At 36.8% G+C, this 26,343-nt stretch overlaps 1 protein-coding gene across 7 annotated transcripts in view; it reads left to right on the forward strand.

The window, feature by feature from the left end:
• Window positions 1-26,343, forward strand: part of LOC132193523 (Ca(2+)/calmodulin-responsive adenylate cyclase) — a 77,754-nt gene that overhangs the window by 30,460 nt on the left and 20,951 nt on the right. For all 7 annotated transcript variants that reach the window (XM_059614242.1, XM_059614243.1, XM_059614241.1 and 4 more), the window contains 6 exons: window positions 13,961-14,031; window positions 14,084-14,339; window positions 15,144-15,380; window positions 16,528-16,671; window positions 22,359-22,508; window positions 25,346-25,464. In XM_059614242.1, the coding sequence (XP_059470225.1) occupies window positions 14,106-14,339; window positions 15,144-15,380; window positions 16,528-16,671; window positions 22,359-22,508; window positions 25,346-25,464 (884 nt within the window). In that variant the 5' untranslated portion in view covers window positions 13,961-14,031; window positions 14,084-14,105. The remainder of the gene's footprint in view (window positions 1-13,960; window positions 14,032-14,083; window positions 14,340-15,143; window positions 15,381-16,527; window positions 16,672-22,358; window positions 22,509-25,345; window positions 25,465-26,343) is intronic.

Here is a 26,343-nt window from a genome sequence, read left to right on the forward strand (position 1 = left end):
ATTAATATCCTTTGTTATAATTCACTGGCAACGCACGTAACCTAAATTCTAACCCCCGACCCTCATAATATAATAATTGAACAAGGGCAATAACTGCGACCTACCCACCCTTTATTACATGCATGTTCGTGACAATGTGCAGTTTCGGCTTAAGTGCAGCGACACACTGCATTTAATGTCGCCATGCTCGGTTGTCTTTAGTACACCGAGGGGCCTAGTTTTTGGCTTTAGTGCTGTCCTTATTGCACACCTTGCTCGCTCCAAAATTATTTCGCCCGTCGAATCAATACTCGGCAACGTCGAAGTGCATCCAAGGTGTGTGTCGTCCTTTGTGTTTGTTTCGCCGGCAACACCGAAACCGAGTCGGCTCTCGAACCCTGACATTTACCCAGCGAGGAGAAGAGGAGCCGCCGCCTTGCGTTTATACAACTCGCACGGCTCAATAGCAATTTAATGCTGCTGACGCACACTGAAACGAGTCTCTCTTCTGGTTATTCCACTAAGTGAATTGTTTCGAGCCTTGTAAATTGCAAATCGGTTCACCGTGCAACCCCCAGACTGAAAACATAAATTAATCTTCCAACAGCTTCCTCAATCATGGCATTAATAACCAAACGGAGAAATCAAAATGACAATTAAAGGTTTTTTGACTTTTTACAGAATATGCTAATTGGCATTCAAAAAGAAACCACAATTTGTCAGCATTAAGACATTGAAAATTTGTTTTCATGAAAAAATTTATTGAAATGAATGGGAACTAAAATTTTATAATTTCAATTCTTGAAAGAAACTGATAATGACTAATTCTTTTGTTTTAATTTGTGTTTACATTTTTTTATTGCATAAATTGAAATGAATCAGAGGATTCGAAAAGTTCATGGAATTGATTGATTCTTAAAATTAATTTTTCAAATGAGCACCGGCTAATAATATCCTCTAAAATTAATTATTATTGTTTATTTTGTCGAATTATTTCATAAAATAACAAAACGAAAGAAACGGCAACAAAGATGATTTCATATTTTGCTTAAAAGACTTTTTCAAATAGAATAATATTTTAATATGATGAAGAAGTTCTTCTGGAGTATTATTTTTTACAATTCAAGTCTAACATGTCTGACTGATTTTCTTGTTATCGGGCTTATTGTCAGATTTGCATATCTGAGCGATGACAAAGCGATAAAAGTTAGCTTGTGTCTCAATCGAGTGGAGCGACCGACCGGCTCTTCCTCCTCTGTCTGACGAAGCAAACAAAGGCCTAATCACTCCGATGAGAAATGAGCAGAGTTTGAACATGGCATGCCGGGCTCCTCGTCCTTTCGGGCTCTTGAGCTGAGCGTAATTTATCACGGCGGCACCAACTCAAGAGTCAGCTGCACCCGTGCGCGACACGCAAATTGTGTAAATAAATTATTCGGAGGTGGTCCCGACGGCCGCTCGCGACTTTTTAATGAACTTTCTTTCCCTGCCTGAAAAATTATACAAGAGCCCGAACTGAATTATGTCGAGTGCAATTATAAAAAAAAGGAAAGGTATGCATGTGTCGCGGACAGACTCCCACTCCTGTCAGCTGGTGAAATTGGAGTTTTGCACAGAAAAAACTTTTCCCAAAGGAAATATGAAGTTGGAAGCCGGTTAATTTCAATGGGGAAATTCAATTATGGAATAAATGCGGTTCGTTTGAATTCAGGAAATTGAAACAATTATTCATATAGTTGCAGACACTGATGATGAAAAATTAAATTTGCGCCAACAGATAATCCACGTTTTGTGTCACCGGCTGGATTAAGTGCGCAGACATGGTCGTGTCCCATGTCAGTTCGTTAGTTACATCATAACCCACGCAGACGGCTCTCAACATTATTATTACTTAACTCGACCCCCGAGTGCAATTAGACTGACGATAAACTTGCGTTGACCAACAAAGCAGGAATTTAATTGAACCCAATGTATAATGTGTGTCGTCTGCAACCTTTCTGCTCTGGGAATTGCGTTTGGTTCATCGACTTCATCGGCGAATTTGTCGTGGGGCGAAACCAAATTCCTTCATTGAATACAGATTATAATTAATTATTATTTCGGATCTTCTCCTCGTGTGCCACTTTGTAAAATGTAATTGAAAAAATCTTTAAAATTTTTATTTAAGCGTTACGGATCTTTTATTCTCATAATATTTTGGCAACAACAATAGAGTGTAGTAATGTTCTCTTGGGATTCACATTGTAATTAAAAAGTCCCAGTGCCATTTTTATCAAATGATGTTGTCAAAATTTTCTGATTTATATCATTTAAAAAATTTGGGTCAATAGATTATTTGTTTCAAAATTTAAATAAACAGCAATAATTATTTCCGAGTTTCTTTAAAATGTCAGAACACGGCATCCCATTATAAAAAGTCATGAATCTTCATTAGAATTAGCATTTTTATTATTGATAAACAGGAACAAAAGGAAAGAATTTATTATAAAATTCTTTTATAAAAAGTAAAATGTTCATAAGAGGAGATTAAACAAAACTTAAACCAAAAATCTAATATAAAAAATGATAATAATAATAATTATAAATAAATAAATAAATAAAAAATAATAACAATTAGTGATAAAAAGTAAAGTAAATAAATTAGCCTTTAATTGTTTAAGAAAATTAAATTTTTTTTCACTAATCATATTCGTTTTTATTTTTTCTAATATGTTTTGAAAATAAATTAAAAATTAACAAGAAAAAAAGTTGTTTGGGAATATATGGTACTTTTGAGGCCTCCCACGAGACTTCCTTTGACGTCTACCGAATTCTTCAAATATTGGCCACCACTTATGCATATTAATCACGCTGCAGGCATAATTACACGCTGCGCCACTTCCTTCCTCTCATTGAAGTCAATAAAATTAACATGCAAAATGCGCGCATACCACGCTCAGAAGGAGGAAGAAATAGCAAGGCGGCGGGAAGTGTGAGAAGCAGAGGAGAAAGATTCATACAAAATCGTGTGTGCATGTGTAACTCGGCAATTATGAACACACGTCGGAGAGGCACGAATTCATTAAAGGCGCGCGCGCAAGCCTTTCATGTCTGTTTGCGAAAAGCGGCGACAGAAGCGGCGTCCTCGCTGGTAGGTAATCTGCAAATAAATAAACATGATGCATCTTGTGACGGTATCAGCGCGGGCCGGCTGCTCTTTCGCTTGCAAAGCGCCAAAGGAGCCGCCCGAATACATTATTCTAATGTGTGTTTGCAGTTGGAAGCGGCCGAGGTGACAAATTGAGCCGCTCTTGGCACCACTGCGGGATTAATTCGTTTAATTATTTCGAGCAAAGGCAAGGCTGAAATAGCGAGAAGGGGATTTTCTTGGAATCTCCAAAGGCGTGCAGAAGCCGCAAAATAAATGATCCCTCTCAATTCAAATACTTTGAAAAAAAACTATGACAAAAGAGGATTTTAAAATTAATTTTTCAAAAACAAAAGTACTAGAAAACGCATGTTTTTTAATAGTTTTTTTTTTTTAAATTACATAGTTGCTGTGCATTCATTTTTATTTGAAATAAATAGTTCAATCTTCACTTCTGGACACAATTTTTTTGAATATAAAAGTAGAAAATGTTTTACATATTTTTTTAATTTAATGCTTTTTAGGCATGGAATTTGTTGATTTTTTTTACATAAAAGTGAATGAAGCTTTCATTGTTGTAATTCATTAAGGATTATTTAAAATCTTTTAAGAAAATTTTTTGAAACTTAAAGTCGCTAAAATTGATTGATTTATGAAGTTCATTACTTTGTTAATTTTTTTCCAAAACAATTAGAAAAAAACCTTTGTCGTTTTTCAAAGATTCATCAGAAATCATGAAGCGTGAAAGAGTTTTTATTTCTTCTAAAATGATTTAAAATTGTGTATGTCAATTCTTGGCCTGTTTGTGTATTTGATTCCGATTTGAATGTTTACACGCGTCTGTTAACGTTCCTACTTTTCGCACGGTTCGTCGGGCTTTCCTCTCGTTTGAATTGATAGAGTCGTGCCCCCTGTTCGACACGAGTATAATTTGGTCCAAGCTCTGCCTTTTCTCAGAAACGATTCTCAGACAGGCTCATGCAAAAAAAAACTGGCCGCGTCGCGAATGAAAAAGCCAGCCGCACGTTCAATGAGCACGTCGCTGTTTCTCTCTTTGCAATTTATTTGTGTGTTCGCTTGCGTTAGAATGTACGAAAAGTCATGAAGTTGCTGCGCACAATGGCCGATGACATCACCCACGCCTTTAATTTTAGCGATCGCGTCGACGGACCCATCGCCCAGAGACGCAAACAACACCAAAGACTTTGTTGCTTTTTGTCAAGCAATAAACGTCCGAAGGAGAAACCTATAATTTTCCCGGTCAAACGAACAAGGCAAATAATTCCGCAGTCCCACTTTAGATATAAATATTTTAGATTATTGATTTTCAGATAACATACTGGAGAACCTTTTTTTATTTGCCAGGAATAATTCATCAGAAAACCCAACAGCTAATTCCTTTGCTTGAAAATTCAATAAGAAATGCAATAAGCAGTTCCTTTTAATATGAAAAAAAAACTAAAAAAAAAATTTTTTTTGAAAGAATGTCAGCTGAAGGGTAAACAAATTTTGATTGAATATTTCTTGATTTATTTTTTAATTTAATTTATCACAATTTTTAGTAATGAGTTTCTAATCTAACAAGTACTTTTTACCAATGCCTGTTATTTGAGTCTGTAATAAAATCCTGATAAAAGTGGTGACCCAAAAACTGTAAAATTGATATTTTTTTTCTTTTGATGCAAATATTAAGTAAACAGATTTCCATTCTTACCCTCATGCGGAAAATCCTCTTTGCTCTTCTAGGTGTGCCCCCGCATAATATCATATAATATTTATTTTCCACGTCCCTAACTCTTACATAGTCGAGGCGCCGTGATAAATGCAAGTCTCGCTTTTTTATCCAATTTATTCAGTACCCCACTTATCCGCCCCGTAAATTTCCAAACATGCATAAAAATACACTCGGCGTCGCGCACACAACAGAAAATAAACATCCCTCTCTGCTTCTCCTCCACCTGCTGCACTTGTACCGCTTTTGCATTTGCATTTTCCGCGAATAAAGAGGCAGGCCGAACGAACACTCCACCGCGCGCGCTTATTTCACTCTAATTCTCTCATGGAAAGTTTCCCCAACTGCATTGCAGGTGCTCGAAAAATTCACCTCGTTTTCTTGTTTCGCGCTCCCCCATCAACTCGGTGCGATAATTAAAGCGCCATGCATATTTATCAGCTAATTGGTAGCCCCTTTTTTGGATCTCGTCTCCGCGTGTGTGATTTATTATTCGCCCCGGCCAAAACTGGTCTGGCCGTGTCTAGACTCGGCGAAAAAGAAGGCGAACTTCCTTCGTGCGCGCGTCCTTGAATTATTTATTAACGACCATTATTCATCATTTCAACCTGCTGGAATGTTTTCATTAACGGCACCGGTGGCAATTTTTCTCCTTTTTTGCACCGACAGGCAGAGAAATTGAAGCGAAAATTTGTTTTTACACAATTTATCACAATATTTTTCCCACAATTATTTCCTTCGTCAAAACCAGTAGGAAAATTCAAGAAAAACTTCATTTTGACCGCGTCCCTTTCCTCGCAGTTGTAAATTATCTCAGTAGGACAACGCGCTCTTATCTAAAAAGCGACTTCCTGCTGTGTGTCACTGCAGTTTATCGCTTGCACTTGACAATTCCGTCGTAAATTTTATTAAAATTTGACATTTCCTTTCATTATTTATAATATACTTTTCCATTAAAATGGTTATTGAAAATATTTAAGCATTTTGTAAATTGAGTATTATGAAAAAATAGTCTCCAATAAATAGACTTTATCACTTTATTAAAAAAAAAAAAAAAAACTGATGAAGGCAACTTCACCAAGTTAATAGTCGCTTTCCCACCAAAATAAAAGCTTATAAAAAACTTTTGCCCCGCCGCAAAGTGAGCTCGGAATCCATTTCCCTGGCAAGTTGAGTGCCGAGTTGGAACATCAGCTGCGAGCAAATGGCGCAATCAGTCACCGGTGCATCCGAGGAACTTTCCTCGAGTAAATTAACTCGCGCTAGATAAGAGCGGCGAATTTTCTGGCACTTTTCCACTGGACTATGTTTACCCAGCCCTATAGTACTTAGGGTTTTCCCGAGTCTCGTTTTTACACTCTTTTACGAGTGAGGGTGGAGAGATAGGGAGATCTGCACGTGGGACGAAGATGATACGTGCATATGAGGGGGAGAAAGAAAAGAGGCAAAAGTTGTGGCCGACCTTTATCAAAAAAGCCTGGCTTGTAAATAAGTTAGGAAAAGTCGAGCTTTTAACTCTCCGATGCATTTTACCCGGCGAGGTTTTCCAATGTGAATTATTATTGTGCGCGGCCTGATCAATAAAGCGAAAGCAAGCTATACAGAAAATAGATAAGTCTGTCTTTCGTTCTCTCTTTATGGGCCGCTCGTTCCCACAGTCGACTTGTAAAAAAAGTGTGCCGAGGAGAAAAATAAAGCGATGCTCTTAAGCTAAGCAATTAAACTCGCCGCCGCGATAAGACAGCGCGAGCCGTCCAGTGTATTAGAGACGAGTTTGAATATATTTAGCGCACGCCTGTTTATTGGCGCACAATCTTTGGCCAAAATCTTCGCATTTATAGAGCGGGCAATTAAGATTGTTCGCACAAGATTGAAACTTGGAAATTCAAGTGCTGCTATTAATCCCGCTGTGAGGGAGAAAAAAAAATGCTTGGTGAGTTTAATTGAATTAAAATAAAAGCCCGGTCTGCACTGTAATAATCACCAACGTTAGAAGGTGTGAAAAAAATACACTTCATCACGATCCATAAAAGTTTATTGTTTAAATATATCTTTATTGAGAGTTGTATGTATTATATTAAAATTCTTGGACGTCTTTAAATTTTTAATTGATGCTAAGATTCCGATAAAAACCGTTGCAAAAGTGGAATTTGATTGCTTTGTTCACCTATTTTATTTGACTCTTGATTATTTTTCCTTAATATGCAAAATAAAAAAGTAAAAAATTTTCTGTGATGATAAGTCTCGTTAAAATTTCGTTCAACGATAACTTATAAATTTGGATCAATTTGTTATAAAAGCTTTTGTGGTGGAAAAAAAAATGGAACTAAGATATCTAAATTTACTATTTTTTGCAACAAATTTGTCCCTACTATTTTTAAAGAAATTAATTTTTAACAATCCTTAAATTTTTACCAGCAACAAGTTCTTGCCTCCCTATTAACAACTACATTATGTAATTTCCCACACTTTTTTTTTATTTTTTCTGATGTTGAAACGGACCATACACTTTTGCAACACCCTTTTATTTGACGTTGCTCGTTTACTATGCAGCGCAGCACAAAGGGCCAATTATACAGAATCTTCAGTCTTTGAAAACGCCGCGTGTGCGCGTAAAATGGAGCACCACAACATAAAAAATCTCGCTAATGCACAGCCCGAATGTGAACCAACTCTTTTGTACTGCCGCTGCTTCAACATCCGTCCTCCGTTTTACTACATTTATCCAGCACACATTTCCAAACGCGAGAGTGGTGTAAATTCAGCGACCGCCGGCGTCGGCCGTTTTATTACCCGAGTGGGCAACTCTTCACAAATAGAACCGACGCTCTCCGTACTCGAAACATACTGTACATTCACTACCATTCAGGATTGACTGAGTTTATAAAGAAAAAGGGTCGGACGAGAAAAATAAACACGGCCCATATGGCCGCCCGCACCGAGAAAAGGCCCCAGCGGCGCAGAAGCGCCCGAAATGCGCCCGGCACGTTCCGCTGAGGAATTATTTCACATTTAATTTCCAGCAGGAAATGTTTCAACGGGCTGCAAATTAAAGGTCCTGCCGAGTTCAAAACACAAGGGGTAGAGCAAGTGAGGATGGCGGGACCAACTTTGCTGCACGTAAAGCTGCAGGATTTTCAGATGGCTCGTCAATGCCGAATGCTGTTGCTGGGGTAGGAGTTTTTCTGAAATTGATGGGATGGAGTGTGAAAGGCCAACATGTCATCTGATCCTCCTATAGGTCAAAAGTTTCAGCTGGTTTACCACCTTTTCTATTCAATTATAAGTTTATTGTTCTCCAAAAGTTGAAAATAACAGTGAAAGAAGAAAAATACATTATTTTAAACAAGGAGGAAAGTATAAGATTCTAGAATATCGCGTGGTTTTTGTAAAGTTTTTTTTAAAACAATCATTCATATTACAAATTTCCTTGCATTTTGCTTCGAACAATATAAATAATTTTGTAGAAAATTGCTTCAAAAATCAAAAGTCTTAAAATTATTATTATTATTATTTTTTTTTTTTTGGTAAATAAAACCAGCAGCTTTTGTATTTTTTTTTCTGTTTTTATCAAATAAACCAACAACTTACAATTTTTCTTCATTTTTTAAAGCTTCATTATTTATTTCGTTCGAGAATGCTTCATAGACAATTTTTACAATAAAGAGACAAAGAGTCAGCGGATTGGTCTCTAAACTCGGAAATGGACATCAAAGTTTATTTGCCACGAATTTGCTTCAAACATCCATTTTGTTCCTTTGGTTAAAACGAGATTTCAGGGAAAAAGCGCGGTCGTAAAGCACCCTGAACACTCGGCGTGGAGATGCACTGCGATTTATTGCCCTGAACCAGAGCGATAAATTATTATCGACGCACAAGGGGATTCCTCTGGCCAAAATCCTATTAGTCGAGGGCCAATAAAATGAGGTCGCCTTCAATGCCAATAAAAGCAGCGAAGAACAAACGGCCGTTTCGCGAGCGAATTCGTCGCTCGACTTGATTTCTGCAGCTCTAGGCGATCGCAGCTAGATATTGTATTTTGCCGTCAGAAGTAATCATCTTTCAATATATCCGCAATTCCGCATCATTAATCAGAAAACTCATTGCAATCTGCAGCATTGGTCTTGTGTTTTCTTCGTTAAATAAAAATAAGCCAAATATACAAAAGTGGTCAGAAAAGAGAAGACGTTGTTAGTTTTCTTCAAAAATTTAATTTTAAATTAAGAAAATTTTATTTTATTCATTTAAACTTTAGCAATAATTTAAAAAAAATCGTTATAATGCAAATTTTTATTTAAAACAGAATAGCTTCTAACTGGATCTGCTGTTTTTTTCCAAATTTTTCTTAATTTAAAGAACATTTCCCTAAATTTAAATATTTCAAACAGATCTGTTGGCGTGACTTGCTGAAAAGCAAGCTGGTTTTACTTAAGTGTGTACAAACGCGCTCTTTAGACAAGCCGAGACTTGCGCAACAAACTTAGCAGCCAGATTATTTTTACTCGGTCGAACGGTTTGTTTGAAAAGTTGTGGTCCGAAGTGAATTTCTGGTGGGTGTCGAAAGAAACACGCGAGCTCAGACGCTCTATTTTGAGTCCAGGTGCCGATTGATTTCCAATTTCGCGCGGGCGTTTTGATTTCGCGCAGGAAATGAATGTTTACCTACCCGTCGCCTAATTACTCACCTCGCTTCTTGAACGCAATCCAAATTCCAGCGAGCGCCTTTCGACGATCATCACGTCTTATGAATTATTACACAGACGTACTCTCGCCTTTTCAAGGGAACACGTTTCAATTTTGCCGAAGCAGAACCCAGGAGTGCAATTTTCGGCGCAGTCAACATTCGCAGAAATAGCAGCGCCCGTTTTAAATTTTTATTTCTGGACGTCGGGTTAAATTTAGCGTGAGCAGAAACGCACGATTTGCAAAATTTAACTGCATGGTTGAAAATGAATTTTATTTCCGGAGCAAATTTGCAAAGCTGAAAAAATTAAATTGCGCAGTTTTGGATCTTGATCGAAAAGGAGAGATGCTTGCCAGCACATTTGAGCTTATGAGTGGGGTGCTTTTAAAATAGATTTTCTCGGAATGGTTGTATTTCCGCTCAAGTGATTCATGTTATGGCCCAGGAACAAAGGCAAACGTGTCTGCTTTCGCGAGCTCCATAAATTAGCAAAGGTCAAAACGGCATGCAAAGAAATTAAAAATAAAAATAAATGTACGTATTAAATTATTCACAGATGTATTATGACACAAAAGGATTTTTAGTGAAGTACAAATTTTAATTTTTAAATACCTTAAAAGATAATTAAAATTTAGCTACATAATTTTGATTTAAATTAATTGATTTTAAAAGAATTCACGGCATATATAGAAATTCAATTTTTTTTTTAAAAAATTTTGTATTGATTAAATTCAATAAAAATTGAATTAAAAAATTACTTAAATAAAAATCCATAAAATATCAATGTGTTCCAGTAATTAAAAAAAAAAATGCGTTTTGTCCCAAATTTAAATTTTTATTTAAATAAAAAAATCGCTGGCAATTTCAATTAAAACCTAGAAATAATAAAGAGAAATGCCAGGAAATTAATGTAAGACAAGAATTTAATCAAGATTGAAGTCCACTTTGGCTCCCCCTGAGTGAAAACACCGACTTGGTGTACTTTACAATCGGAATCATCAACTATTTTAATTAGCACACGGGCTTATCGGTCTTTTTTCATCTGACCGCGGCCTCTGCACGCGTGATTGCACGCAATGGCAAAAGCCACGTGGGGGCCAAACGGAAACCAAGTGACTGATTTATTAGCACGGCTCGCGAACACAATTTACCAGAGCCAGGAGAGCGAGTTTATTTATTCACACTATTTTCGCGGCGAAATAGGCGCAATTAGTCTTAATTCTTCTCACTCGTTGAACCGAGGTGTTGAGAGAGGTGTTGTGTAATTGGATGATGGCGCTGATGAATTGAATCATTCCCAAGGCGAACCAGAATAAGTACGACGAGCGTGTTTAATTCTTTATTAAAAATCATATTCTCGAGCGACCGCATCGCGAGTCCCAATGGATTAATGTCTCGCGTGAAGGACTGGAAATTTGCTGCTTGATTCGTTCTGCTCACACCGTCTGGATGAACACAACATTTAAATTTACTGACAAGAAATTATATCATTTCACGGGATGGAATTATTAATCTCAATAATCTTACTCTCGGTTTTCTCGCTTGATGAAGGCTTTGGAAATAAAATGATTTAACGAACTTCAAGCAGGGCCTGATTTGTTCAAAGCAAAGGTGGCTTGTTAAATAAATATTTCCAAATATTTCTCTTTTGATCTTCAAAAGATATAAATACGTTAACAATTCCTACATTTTTCCTATTTTTATTGGAATTTTTCAAGTAATATTTATTTTGCTTTTTAATTATCTTAGGAATTCACCACCTGAATAGAAAATGAGACTGCAGAATTGCAATTTTTAATATTGCAATCATTCAAACCTTTTAACAATCTGTAGCAATCCATTATTGAATTTCTCTCTCAGATTTGCAGAAACCAATCTCTTCTCCACAATAAACGTCTTGATATTGCCATTTATAAAAAATAATTTCCTTGGGAAATGGAAGTGCTCTTTTTTGCGGGGTAATTACTTTTTCTTCTTTCCCTCCGCAGACTCGTCCTGATTATGAGCTTAGCAGATAATGGGCTTTTTCTCCTCCGACGGACGAAACTCGGGGCAGCATAAAGCTCGGGATCGGCATTATCAAAGGCGATAATTAGTTGTTGAGACCAACTGTAAGCCGCACCCCAAACAATTTCGGAAGCTAACCAAACAGTGGTGGCAATTTGGGTCTTTGAATGTTATCACTCCCGAAGCGGCCGCAAATAATGCCCCTTTGCTCTTTTTCGACCGATGAACGCACGTGCTCGGCTGTTCGGACGACATTTGCATCACTGGTGGCCGAGCCAGCGAGCGAGCGGACCAGATAATGATCTCTTTCAGCCTCCTGCACGTTTCAACTGCGCGAAATTGGAGTTTTGTTTGCTTGTTTGCGTTGCTGGTATACGAACGAACGAACAGAGGACGGGTTTCATTTCAGCAGCACTCGTGCTCTGCAGTTTTTGTCAAGCGAAAACGAACCGGTCAGAGAAACAAGGGTGACTTTTGGTGTGCAAAAATCTAACTTTTTTTCCGTAGAGTTTGGTGAATGACGAATGACTGTAGAATCTAAATAAGGGTTCACTTCTATAACGCAGGAGAATTGTGTCAATTTTTTATTGACAAAACTTTGCAATTATATTTTTTGTGGAACTTTAATTTTTTTTTAACCAAACTTCCCAAACTGCTTATTTTCTCAATTCGTGAAAAGAGTTAAAATTTTTTGTCTTATGATGTTGTTTTCATGTTTTCAAAATGCATTTATATAGTTTTAAAATTATCACTTCAGATAACATATTTAAATATTATTTAAATACCATTGCCAAGAAAGAGAAAAATCAGATTTGTTAGTGAAAATTAGTGCAAATTTTAGATGTTACATTGTTTCCACTCTCAAACTGTAATGCGTATAACAAACAGATCTTGCGGGATTTTGTAAAAATCAGGCCTTAATATTTTATTTATTTATCTGTAATTAAAAAGAAAATGAAAGATCTTGCTTCATGGGAATTTCTATCATATTCTTTTAGTCTTGATAGTTAGATTATAATTATGCATGTAAATTGCAAAAAACTATTCTGTTAAAAAAAATTGTAAAGAAATTAAAAATATTTACAATATGAAATACTGTTTAGAGTTTTTGCTCTCCAACAAATTAAATATCCGTCCAAACTAATGGATGGTAAAGTAATTATCAAATTCTATTTTTATCGAAATTAATCTCACATTTTTTTGGCAAAAAATGTAATATCTGTCAGTACAATTTTTGTCGCGCAGCAAACATATTTTTTGGGCAGCAAAAAAAACAGCTAGCTGTGCATTCAGCAGCTTTCAGGCGATTACATTTCATCAGCGAATTGCTGATGACAGCGTCGTTCCGCCAGGCAAAAAGTCACTCTCCGATCTTTTCATACGATTAATATTCGCTGAAAGCCGCGGCGTCGGATTTATTTGCACAACGCGCCATTTTACAATTTCATCTCCGACTCTGTAATTAAAGTACAACGCGAGGTCATACTGACAGAGTGAATTCCATTATACGTTTGTTTGCGCTCAAGCGGCATTCATTAGCGGCAGACAAGTTGATTGCGAGGATTAAATGAGTCCTTACGCCTATACTCGAATTAAAAGCCAGAGAGACTAGTTTGAGTGAGCGAGAGGGATTATTATTATGTTTCACCGCGTCACTCAAAACAAGCCACGAGCGCTGACTTTCGAGGAAAGTTTGCAGTTTAATCCTGCAGGTGGCAAATGGCACAAAATGAGAGATGATGCTAATCGTTTTAATTATAGAGAAAATTCTACTAATTTTAATTAGTTTATGTTTAATTTCACGGTTCCTCTGAATAAGGAGGTAACAATGGAACTAGTAAAGATTCCAAAGTAACAATAATTGATTAACTTTACAATTGAAAACTTCAATAACATTTATAAAATTTTTTCAGATTATTCTTTAATTTTGCAAAATTCATATTGAAATTTTATTTCTCTTGCTTTTCTTAGTTTCATTTTTTTAAGTATCAGTGAATTTTTTAAATATCATAAATCCTTCAAAGTCTACTGATATAAAATAAAAATGTATTGAATTTAAACTGCAAATGCACTCATTGTCATATAATTATCCGCCTAATTGGCACTAATAATGAGCTTTACAAATCGTGTTTTGAGACGCACTTCATCCTCCAAAATCATTATCGCCAATCCTTTCTCTATAGCGTCTCAATTGCGGCTCTGCTTCTCTCATTTGCGTAATGAAGAAGTTGCCTTAATGGCGTCGTCTCCCTTGAACCTCAACCCTGTCGTGCAGAGACTGGGTTATTCCATTAAAGGCGAGCCAAGAGAGGGTCAATTTGCAATTTGCGTTCTCCTCGCCAAGTCGCTTCTCCGCCTGAACAGATTCCTTATTATTTCGCGATCACGATTCCCTTTGTGCTGGAATAACGATCTCCGTTTTTGTTCGCAGATTGATGGAATCCGCCAAGTTGATTGGAGTCGAACTCAGCCGACGCAGTTAGCTATGACCTCGCAACAAATGTAAGTAAAAAGGCGAAAAAATAATTATTTTTATTTAATTTGACCCGGACAGGGATTAAAAACGGAGGCAGAAGATGGACCACAGCGTGAAGGCGATGCCGCCGGCGTCGTCGCGCCACCCCTTCAGGGCGCTGATCAGGTTCCTCAACAGGCACCGCTTCGAGAACGACGAACTCGAGGGACTCTACCAGCGATATGTGTTCAAACTGCAGCACTCGTCGGTCACGGCCGTGGTCGGACTGTTTGCAGTGCTCGCCATCGCACTCGCCGCCCTCGGATTCACCTACGCACACGGCGCCACCCTCCAGGTAATTTTTAAGAGAATTAAAATTAATTATTTATTCCACTAAAAAAATTGAGGGAAAAAAATCATTTGAAAACCATTCTTGTTCCAAATTTAAATGGTTAACGAAATATCTTGTTGACTGGAAACAAACAATGAAATTCAAATCAAATGAATCAACCCTCAATCGTGAATGGTCCCACAGAAGGTTTTACAATATTTACAAAATTGTATGAATACAAGTAAAATGAAATACTTTAAATCATTTTCTTTCAGTTATATTATATCCTTAATTTTTAAAATTCGAAGATTTATACATATTTAAAGAGTTTTATATTTTAATTTGTTTTATTTTAATTTATTTATCACATTTAATTTGATTTAAACCCTAAATAATGTTTTTAACTATAAGTTTTTTTATAATAACTATAAAATATCATTTAATTGTTATTTATGCATTTGGCTCAACATAATTCTTGTATTCAAAAATTATAAATTCATTTATTTAAATGCCTCAGGTGCGAGTTGATAGTTTAAAAATTGCTATGCTATACATTAGAATGTAATTCTACTCTTATTATATTGAAACTTAAAGAGGCTTTTTTTATGTTTCTAGTTTTACATTGAGTTTTTATATTTGTGACATACAAATAGATATCTATTGGGCCATTTCAGAAATAATGGTATCTAAATTTTAAAAAGCCAAATTTTGATTGGCATCTATTTTATTTTTGTAAGCTATTTTAGTAGTTTTATCGTACAGCTTCAGAAGAACCATGAAAAACTATGTAGTTTTTGTAAATTTTAAATTTTTGATTTTTTTTTTCAGTCCGTGTACCACGTTGCGCACGGTTTGCTGTTCTCGGCGTTGCTGTTGCTGCTGCACACGCGACTGATGCACGACTCGCACCTGCTGTGGGCCTGCTACGTCATCCTCTTCCTGTGCACCACTTTCTGCGGGGTGGCGTTGCCCCTGGGGCCGCCGGCCACCATGGCCGTCGCGGGCACTACCGACTACGCGTTGCAGTTTGAAACGAGGCGTGTGGCCGCTGAAGGCGTTTGGCAGGTGAGTGCCGACTTGAGAGACTCTCGGGGGAGCCGAAACCTCCTCCAGGCCTCCAAATCTCATCTCTATGCATATTACGGCGTGCAATTTCGCAACCAAGCCACCCTCGCCTCACGCCGCGCGCAGGTGTGCTGCAATAAAAATAATTGCTGCTCGTGGCTCACGCGCGCGCTCCCCCGAAAAAGTCATTTGCGAAATTTCATTTTCTTGTTTTTTGATGACGGGGTGGGTTTTATCCGCACCTGCACGCCCTTTAATTCCAACTTTTCAAAAATGAAATTTTGCTGTTGAAACTTCGCTCATTTTGCCGACTTTTATCATGCTTTTGTCGACTGTTATTGCGGTACCGTTCAAATCATTTAAAGATTAGACCCGAAGAATCGTGATAAGTCAGATTAACAATCTGTAGTTTTCTCTTTGATTAGCTTAAAGTCTTAGTAATAAGAGTTCAAAAAATTGAAAACATCAATAGAAAAAAAGTATCAAATATTTTTGAGTGAAAATAAAATAACATTTTTTTTAATTAATGATAATTTTTTTACTAATTCCTGTTAAAATTTTAATATTTTAGATTTTATGGAGAAATGTTTTATGGAAATCTAAAATTCTTTATTGCATAATTTCATTTTTACCATTATTGGACATAATTTATTTAGTGCAAATTTCAGGGAGATTTTATTTTGTAAGAATAAAGAGACTGTTAATTTAATATTTTATCTATTATTTTATTTTCTTTAGAGGACTTGCTTGGTTTAAAAGAGCCTTGCTTAAAAACGACTTTAAATGTAGCAGAATTTGAGCGTAAAAGTCACCTTTTATGCTACTTTTTATACCAGTCTATTCGCATGTTCCTGTGATAAAAGGTAAGTCACCTTTATACAGACCCCTTGGCAACCCCGTTGACATTTTGAATGGCATTTTCCATTGAATTTGTTCAATTACATTTCCACTGAATGTCACGTAGAGTTACTTGCCTTTGAAAAGCATTCCCGGCGCGTTTTCATGACAGCATCAAATGTCCTCTCTTGACTATGTCAAAATATGCATAGAGATGCATAGAGCTTGTCTGATCTATTCCCGTCAATTACGATTTTAATTTGTTTCACGCAGCTAACGTCCAGCCTGAATGAATTTATTAATTTTTCAGGTCGTGTTTGTGACGTTCGTCGCCTATGCCATGCTACCGCTGCGGACGTATGTGGCTGCCGTGTTCAGCTTCCTGCTCGCTGCCACCCACATCACCTTGACTGTCATCTTCGCCAAAGACTTCCCGTGGCTAATCTGGCAGCAGGTAGGAAACATCTCTAATTATTTTCAATTTATATTAGTATAAGCTTAAATCGGCCCAAAATTTTTAAGCCAGCATATTTCCATGGAAACTAGTTTGGGACAATTAGAGTAATTTGAAATGTAATTTAGTCTCAAATTGTCGTATGAAAATTTTTACATTATCTAAATTAACAAAAAGTCAAACCAAACTTTTTTGCTTTGTTACAAAATGAAATATGAGAAATATAAAATGCGTTAGATTTATTAAAAATTATCTGCATTATCCTAAATTTATTTTACAAGAAAATTGATTGCATTCTTGCATTTCATAGAGGGCCTCAAAAAATCTGAACAATTTACGATATATTGAAAATACTTATTTTTCTCGTCTTCAGGTAAATTTTTTTAACTGCAGACAGGCCTCCAGATTCTAATTACTTGACCCCGTTTTGGTCTTGCGTCTTTGCAGCTGGATAGACTTTTCTTTGTCTCGCTCCTTCAAAATGCAAAGTGCCCCAGACAATTGCCGCATATGTGCAGCTTCTGTTTCATCTTCGCATTTAGAATTCACAGCTTCGCTGCAGCCGCCGTCGCGCTTCATCTGTGCAATACAAAGATGATGTTTGTTTTGCAGCCAAGTGCAATAATTATGAATCTTTGTTTGCTGATGTTTGCTCTCGGTCATTTGAAAGGCGCTTTAAAAGAAGCTTGACCTCTTGTCTTACATACCGATAAGGTTTCCTGACTGCTGTGTAGGCCCTTAAGAAGGACTATCAATATTTAAATGTCTCATCAAGAGGTATCTGTAAAATTTCTACCAAAACGTTTTTCGCAAATGCAGCATAAATCTTAAAGTCAAGCTATCATTTAAATTATTTTTTGTCAACTGGAGTGAAATACAAAATTGAGTGGAAATAATGTTAATTAAATTTGAAAGAGAAAATTAATTTTGGGAAATTCCAGTACATCACAATCTCAACTATAGTTTATTTAATCTGGTTTAAGATAAATTATTCTCTTCTTTTTTCAAGAAAAGTCACTTGTGGAACCAAAACAAATACTTTTTTAAATCAAATAATTCAATTTTCTATAAGCGTCAATTTCCTGATTGTTTTGTAGTCCTTGAAGGCACCCTTTTCAATTTTTTTATTTCTTTTCCGCTTTTCCCCAACGGTCAACTTTGGCTGTCTATTCTCGGAACTTGACATGCTCTCGTTGTCCTTATTGCCCCCGTTTCTGCGAGTCGGTTCATTACGCTGCCCGTATGTGTCGTCTGGGCGTCCGACTCGTCAGGAAATATACTGGCCAAAGGTAAATAACGGTGTCCCGGCTCCGTAAATAGCGCGATCGCTCTCTTTTATCCAAACAATAAATTGCCTCCGTTCGTTCTCCTCATATTGGCCCTCCTCTTTTTCTCTCTGTTTATTTATTTTCCCGGCGCCCCGAAATTGTGTTTGTGCATGTGTGGGCCCGAAAGAGATCTCAATCAGAATTCCAGTCGACAGAATAATGCATGGCGCCCGAAAATATACTCGTGGCCGGTAATTCGAGCGGCGCGCACGCCACCTCCGTAACAAGCGAAATTATTCGGGCTTATCGAGCAATTGGGCCGGAATTTATTACGCCGTGTCTAAAAATTTCGTTCTCCCATGCACCGGACGTAAAACTTTTTCGCTCGCTGAAACAGAAATTTATTTCTCTCGTGCCTCATTTCTTATTTCATCTTTTCTTTTCGCGCCGAAACCATTAAGGCTAAAATGCGCGAATAACCTGCAGGCGTCTGAATGCTTTCAGCAGAAAAGTTTATTTTGTTTTGCAAAATTGATCCTTGTCCTGCCGTTATTTTAAACGCAAAAAGGTTCCATATCTCTGGAACGCCAAAAAGCAAACATACATCCAATGCAAAAATAATGACGGAGACAAACACAAACTTTTCCCGTCTCCTGAAAGTTTGTAAAGAATCACCTTTTGCAACTTTTTCGTTTCCTGTGCCTTTCCATATTATTTTTTGTCTTTCGAAACTCGCGAACAGAAATTTCCGTTTCCCCTTTCGCATTTTTTGTTTCTGCTTGCCGAAATATTTTAACAAGGTTTTCGTTCGCTTGTCTTCGAAAAATTAGAAGGGAAAATATTCAGCCGAGTGCTTTTGAAAATAAGCAGCGCGTCTCGGGCGAGCGTTGAGGGAGGCAAATGAAAACAAACCGAGTTCATTTCGCTGTTTGCCTAGCATGCGTGCTGAATTAAACAAACGGCTGAGGGCGAGGTGCACAAAAGGACCATTTTCATCAAGTCACATCACACGAACTTAATTCAACTCCGTCGGTCTTTGTGCCCCCTTCCTTTTGAACCAGAGGGGAAAGAAAATAAAATGCACGCGCTAATCTTTCCGAAAAGAAATTTTTTACATCTTGTTCTTCTAAAAGTTTTGCAAACTTTGTATCATTTATCCCGTGAGAGGTCCAATAAAACCCATGCTAATCACTCGCCCCATTAAAATGCAAAACAACTCTTCCGCGAACTTGCTCGGGGTCGTTAGATTTCATTCGACCGGTGATAGAAGATTTAAATCCCTTCGTGCCAAGCAGGAAAATCTCCAAAACAAAAAGCGCGGTCGGTCCTCTCTGGCGGCTTCAACTGCTGCCAACACCAGTGTTTTGAGCCGCGATTTTATTCGGCGCATTGCGGATGGAAATTCTACTCGCAGAGCTCTTTGTCTGCTTCCGCCGGCAAATTACCGCGCATCCTTATCTATTTATTGCCAATAATTCACGCCGCTTTTTCTCCGAGCCATTACGGCTGCCAGAATGGCCCTGCACTTCAACTTTTCATTTCTTATACAATAAAGCGAATCCTACTTTTTTATTTCAAGAAAGCCATTTCGCCGGAAAAGAATGGGACGATCGCACGAAAATGCTTTAGGAGAGAGAGAAATTGAGCAAGTATACGCATTTGCCGCTCTTTTCAATTTTTGGCAAACCAAATTAGATCAGATTGATTTAGCTTTAATAAGCATTTTTTTATTTTTTTTATAGACAATCCAATTATTAAATCCATTATTATTAACAGAAAAATTCCTATTGAAATTTGTATAATTAATTCTTATTGCTTGGAATTGTCAAATTAAATTGTTTCAACGCAACAATAATGGTTAATTTTGTATTTTTTATTAATAATCGCAAAAAATAAGCTTTAATTTTAGAAAAGACCATTTGAATAATCCCGTAAGACGTCTTTCAGCAAAGTTCATTTAACATTTTGAATCAATTTTATTGACAATTTTAACCAGATCGTTATTCTTAATTCTGTTTATAAAAATTTGCGAGTGCGAAATAATAATTATTCATAGCACACTTAAACAAGTTTTATTTTAAATTTCTATGAAGCTCATAAATATTCATTCCAGTACGGAGAAGAGACTGGGTGAAGCTCGGTGCTGTAATCAATATTCGATTCACCTCAAGGTTGCCGCTGATTTCCTTTACCTCACGGCGAAGACTTTCCATTAGGCAGCAGCATCGGTGGCTTGATTTAATTATCCAAATTGGACCTTCTGCCGCGGCTGAAGTTGCGAACGTTAATTACTCCGAGTGGAGGAAGGAACTGAAATCGGCAACTCTTGCGCACCACAAAAGAAAAAGTTCTAAGTTGGTACCTCGATCTTCTCTAAATTGGATTGTCTTACGTCCGCAATTATTATAAGATTCCAGGTGAAATGCAATAAATTTATTGCAGCACTTCAAAAACACGCAATAATGACGCAGTTGCCTGTAAAATATTACACTACTAAATATTAATAAAAATAAAGAAAATCGACAATTTTACACAATTTTCTTATTCTGGATTAAATTTTAAATGAATTCAAAATTCAAATGAGATTTTTGAAGTTTTACCTAAAATTTTTAATTAATAATTTTTTTATTTATTTTTTTATAACTATCTTGAAAGTTAAAAAAAAATGCTTTATCCTTTAATTAGCATTTTACGTCAACGCAGGCAAAATAATAAAGCATGTTCCTTTTTTACCCCTCGCAAGAATGCCACGCGATTGGCATCCTTGGCGTTTGCTGGCGTAAATTACTTGTCGCCGACAAAGATTGATCGGGTGGCTGTGGTGCTCCCCTGGCTATGGTCCTCACTCCTTCTCGACGCCGTCCAAGGACACACACGCAGGATCAGAAAGATGTCATCTTGAAAAGTGCATCACATTGCCGTTGTTGACCCAATTTACCGGCTCGATTATCTTCGACTCACTGGATCGGCACTGATTCCTTTAGTGAAAAAATACGCGAACCCAGTGGGTCGCTCGAACCTTCTTTTCAAAGCTGCCGGTCTGGAAACTCCCTTTCGGAGCGGATTATGATTGTTTTGCCGGCAAGAGGACTAAACGGAGCTCACCTGAGCGCCTACAAATGGGATAATTTTAATTCCACGTGCAAAGTTGTTTTGTTAATCTGCCATTTTTCCACTTTTCATTAAAATTATCATCATTTACAATGGCTTAAATTTGCATTTAAAACGGGCAATTTAAATTCAAACGTTGAAAAAACACGTTAATTTTTTTTCCTACTCAAGTGTTTAATTTCTGAAACTTAATTGGTTTTCATTGCATGAATTACTTAACTACTTGGAAAAACTTTTTCACAATAGCAAATCTGTTTGCAAAATGACAAAAGGAATCGATATTATTTGCCAAACACGGCTCCAATTCGAGGCAATAATAACATGAGGAACAACGAAAACGATGTTTACAGAGAGGCCTAGGGCCAATTTCGGTTCCCTCTGACAATGTCGGGCAAACACACGCGCTTTGCTTTGAAATTCAGCACGGGCTCGGCAATCAGCGGACGAGTAAACAGGCCCGGCTGCTATGCGTGCCATTATGAGGCTATTTTTGCATTTCCAGTCGGACAAATTGGCTGCCACACTCAGCTTTACGACGCATAGATCCATTCTGGCGCTGGCAATTTCTTTGAGATGCGCCGCTCGTCTGTGTCGCGAACGCTTTTTTTAACATGACACAGACGAAGGGAACGAAAAATAAAAGAAATCTCAGCGGGATAAATGATAGGGCGCTCGGGGTGGAGTGTTGATGTAGTCGTAAAATTGATTCTTTTTACGACTGCAAAATGATTTCCACTCAGAGAGCGAGCATTATTTTTCTGTTTTAACAACTTTTCAATCTAATAAATTTTTATGTTTTAAAAATACTTAGCTTTTTTACGATATATACAGATGTTTCAGCGAGAATAATGTACAATTATGTAAGAATGGAATAGTTTTGCATTAAATTACATGTAATCATCAAAGATTTTAAAGTTTTGAGGTGAAATTCATTAAATTTTTACAGAGATTACGCAATCAAAATTATTTACAATAAATTATAAATTCAATATCATTATCAGACTTATCAGTGAATGATAATAACAAATTTATATTCAAATGTTAATCTTCATCTGCTCCTGATGGATTAAATATATTTTCTGTGCGTAGATTTAATTTAAATTTAATTCTCTTCTAAATAATGCTACATTTATTTAATATTCATGCTTTCTATTTAATTAAACCAAAAAAATTGTCAAAAATTTTGAACAATTTTATCAAACTTTCCCCACGAAATATCTAATTTATTGGTATTTTGGTTGATTTTTTATAGAAGTTGAGAATATTGATTATTTTTAAATAACCGAACTATTTTTTGTGTGGTTTCAGCTTACAGCAAATGCGATGGTCTTCCTGTGCGTCAACACTGTCGGCATTTTCGTGCACAACTTGATGGAGCACGCCCAGCGCAAGGTTTTCCTCGACACCCGAAATTGCATCGCGGCGCGACTCGAGATGGAGGACGAAAACGAAAAGCTGGTGAGTTTTGTTTGCTTAGCGAATTCATTGTTCTCATTGTTCTCGTTCGCACTTTGGCGTGCCGCCGGCCAAGTGCGCCACTTTGCACTTAATTAAACGCGAAAAGGGTCTTCTGCATTATTAAAACAATTTTTTTCCTTTTTTTTTTCATTCGCGTGCTCGAAAAGCAACAGTATGTTATTTTTATTTCGCCACAATTTTTATCCGCGGCGAATTCAGCGAGCAAGAAAGAAAAAGTTTACAGCGAATTTGCTGCGTTGCTCAACGGGAACGGCTCTTTTGTTGGGCAATATTTTTACAGCTGGCCGCGGTTCACAATAAAAAAAGCGCCCAAGATGTACAAAGAACAACAAACGACGGCCATTAGTCGGTCGCTTTTGTCTCGTTGGGCAATTCGGTCAACTTTTCGTCCTCCGAAATAAATTAATAAATTGTTTATGTATTTTGGTGAATTCAGTCACGTGCGCCTGCCTTTTGGTGCAAATTAGAATTCAGTCTTGCCGGCGCGCTCGTGCATTAGCTAATTAACTTTGCCAGCTGGGAAAGGATTAAATCTTGCAGTCCGCAGCGAGACAAACGGATTCAACGAGCCCTGCCTGCCTCTTGATGGAAATAATATTGTTCCTTCTCAAATCTCAAGAGAGCGAGAGGCAAATTTGATTTTCAGCTGCAGGAATTATGGTCCTCAAGCGCTGAATGTGAAATATCTGAAAACAGGGGTTCCTGAAATTGAGTCTTAAATCTGTCGATTCTCCTTTGACGTGGGAGGGAGGAAACATCGTAAACTCCGGTTTCCCACTTATTTGAAATGAAGCCGCCTCATCGATTTTTTTCTTTGGAGAAAATTCCCAAAAAAAATATTACAGAAGTCTCTTTTAGTTTTTTTGAGCTTCTGAAATATGATAATTAAGACTTTGGAAGATATTTTTTTTACAGGATTTCTTAAAAAATAGTTTTTATTGAAGAATATTCATGAAATGAAATGAAAAACAGGCACTTTTCACCAAGTAAATGGTTCGTTTTGATCTGTTTTTCCATTTCTACATTAAAATAAACTTAATTTGAAATACATTAATTACTTGTAAATTTACATAAGATATTTTTTTTCTATATAAAATTAGATTTTATTTATTAAATCACAGTGATTTGGTTTTCAGAGTTAAATGTAATAATTAATAATATTTATCAAACCTTGAACAGAAATCCTAAACTTTTTCTATTTCTCTTGAAAAACAAAAATTTACCATTGAATAATTAATTAAATCCAAACATTAATCATAGCGTGGACACGCAATTTGCTTTTATTATATAATTCTTTTAAAAACGTTCCGCCTCATAACATTTTAAATTTTTTTTTATTTATAACAAATAAATCAAAATAGAGATTATCATTTAACTCATCTTACTTTTAAGTTCTCGTGTGAATTTTAGCTCAGCAAAAGTCATTAGGGGTTGGAAAAGCTGCCTCATTTTAAAACTACGCAGTATATTCTGGCATGTTCCAGGAGCACCAATTTACGATAATTATTGTGGCGGAATTTTCCGCCTCGGCTTTTTCTCTGATCGATTATTGAAAAATGAGAGCGCCAAGACCAGTAGTATCGGCGTCGCAAATCCTCCAGCACGTTTCCTCGTACGGACTCCAACATCCAGAATGAAGCGGGCGAAGTGCACAAAGCAGATATCTGCGCTCAACAAAGGCGCCTTTGACACAATCTATTTCTGCCGCGCGGCAATGTGGTCCCCAACTTTTATCCTTTTTGTTTGCAGACGCATAATATTCTGTAATAAAAGAACCCGCACTTTTTTATGTGAAAGGGCGTTCGAGTTGAATTAATAAATATACAGCCAGAGAGCAAAGGCTTCTTTTTTTGTTCGGCACCGGGGAATAAAAAATATCCCGGCATTTGGTTAAGACGAAAATTGGCAATCTCTTTTCGGAAATTTGGCGAGTCACGCCGCCGAAGAAATGCGCCGGGGGAGCGGCGGCGGCGGCACTTGAGCATTGGTGTCAAGCGAGTCGCCTACCTACTAAGGGGCCTCCCAAACAAGCCATATTTCTTGTTCCCAAACGTGCGACCAACACAAGAGTGGCGGCGGCGGCGCTTTTCTTGCCGCACCAACCACGCCAAATTTTATCTCTAGGCCGGCGCCTGCCAAATTTTGGGTCGTTTTGCACTAAAAGATTGCGGTTCTGCATGAAATATGAGGATGAAACTTCAAAACTCAGCTCGAGTTTGGATTACTTTTCTACAAATAACAATGATGGTGGATTTTTTCCTTTTTAATAATAATTTATTTTGAAGTATAAATTTTTCAATGGAAGAAATCAGAAAATTAAATCTCAGTTTTATATTAATGAATGCATTGTAGCAATATAAATAGAAAACTTATTGTTAAAATTAAAAATATTTGTTTATTCCACTCATATTTTACATTGTTGAAGAAATTTCCAGAATTATTAAAATTAATGTTTTTTTTTTATAAAGTTGCGACCAGATTTCTTTACCATTTTAAAAATAAATTCTCTGCTTTTTATTTATTTTGTATATTGCACAATTATTTTAATTGAATTCAAAATTTTCAAATTGAGACTGAAATGAAATTTTTTTTTTGTGTCGCACATTCCTGGAAAAACCAATAAAAGTGTAACAGGTAAAATTCTGTCCTCCTAATTTCCACCAAATCTTTCCGCGTGTAATTCCGGAAAATCCTCTTTGCGAAATCACATTTTTTTGTCTGCACCCACCAGCAATACGCCCACGGTGTACGTTTGCCTTTTCGCACGTGGCGCACTCGATTATCACGTCTTCTCATTGGCGAAACGTGTGTTGCAGGAACGGCTGCTCCTATCCGTGCTTCCACAACACGTTGCCATGGAAATGAAAGAGGACATAATCTCGCCGGTCGAGGGACAGTTCCACAAAATCTACATCCAGAAGCACGAAAACGTCAGGTGAGTACCAGCCGAGAATTCATTCCAGATTTTTTTCCCCGAGAGGGATGAAGTTTCTCTTTCTTTTTATCACGATTTAATTGAGAAATCCACCGCACCACTTGTCTTTCTCCGTTTACAATTAAAAGCACGCTTCTCAGAGATTTGAATCCATTCAACTCTACTTAAAGTAGATCTATTTTAATTGCAATTAGTGCGACGGTCTAATGAGTCTCGCTCTAACCACTGGGATTGAAATGCGAAGCTTGCGAGATTTTTTCCCCGTGTTGATGCGCGGTTGCTATTGTTCTTTTCCACTCGAGTGTGTGCGACTCGGAAGATACTTGGTCGCGCTGCGCACTTGCAATACATTGACGAGCACCGAGCTCATCATTAAAAGCCCCTTGCACGCCCACAGATTCTTTTTCAACGATTAATGCGACATTCGTCAATGAGGAAATCGCGGCTGTTTTGTCTTCTGGTGAGAAAAATATTCCCAGAGGTTAAAAGATTTAGAGACACTTGTAAATATTAAAATTAATTTTTTTGAAGCTTCAAATTTTATATTTTTTATTTTCTTAATTCTTATAATTTTAATTGTTAATATTTTAGATATTAAACATATTAATTTGCTCTTATATGTTTTTTTTTTTTGGTACTTTTCATGCTAAAAATTGCGTAAGACAAATATTATTTTACGGTATTTTAATAAATGGTTTTATATAATATATTATCATATATCGCACACCCTGAAATAAATGATATATTGATTAAAATCGAATTTCACCCAAAGTATGGACTGGTCAGTAATTTTTACTAATTGAAATAATCTTAATAGAAGTTAATGATACATATTATTGAACTCTTAAATGTATTTCGCTTTTCTTTTATATTGCGTAT

This window comes from Neocloeon triangulifer, unplaced genomic scaffold (assembly GCF_031216515.1).
Source record: "Neocloeon triangulifer isolate White Clay Creek 2 clone unplaced genomic scaffold, ASM3121651v1 ptg000004l, whole genome shotgun sequence".
Taxonomy (NCBI): Eukaryota; Metazoa; Arthropoda; class Insecta; order Ephemeroptera; family Baetidae; genus Neocloeon; species Neocloeon triangulifer.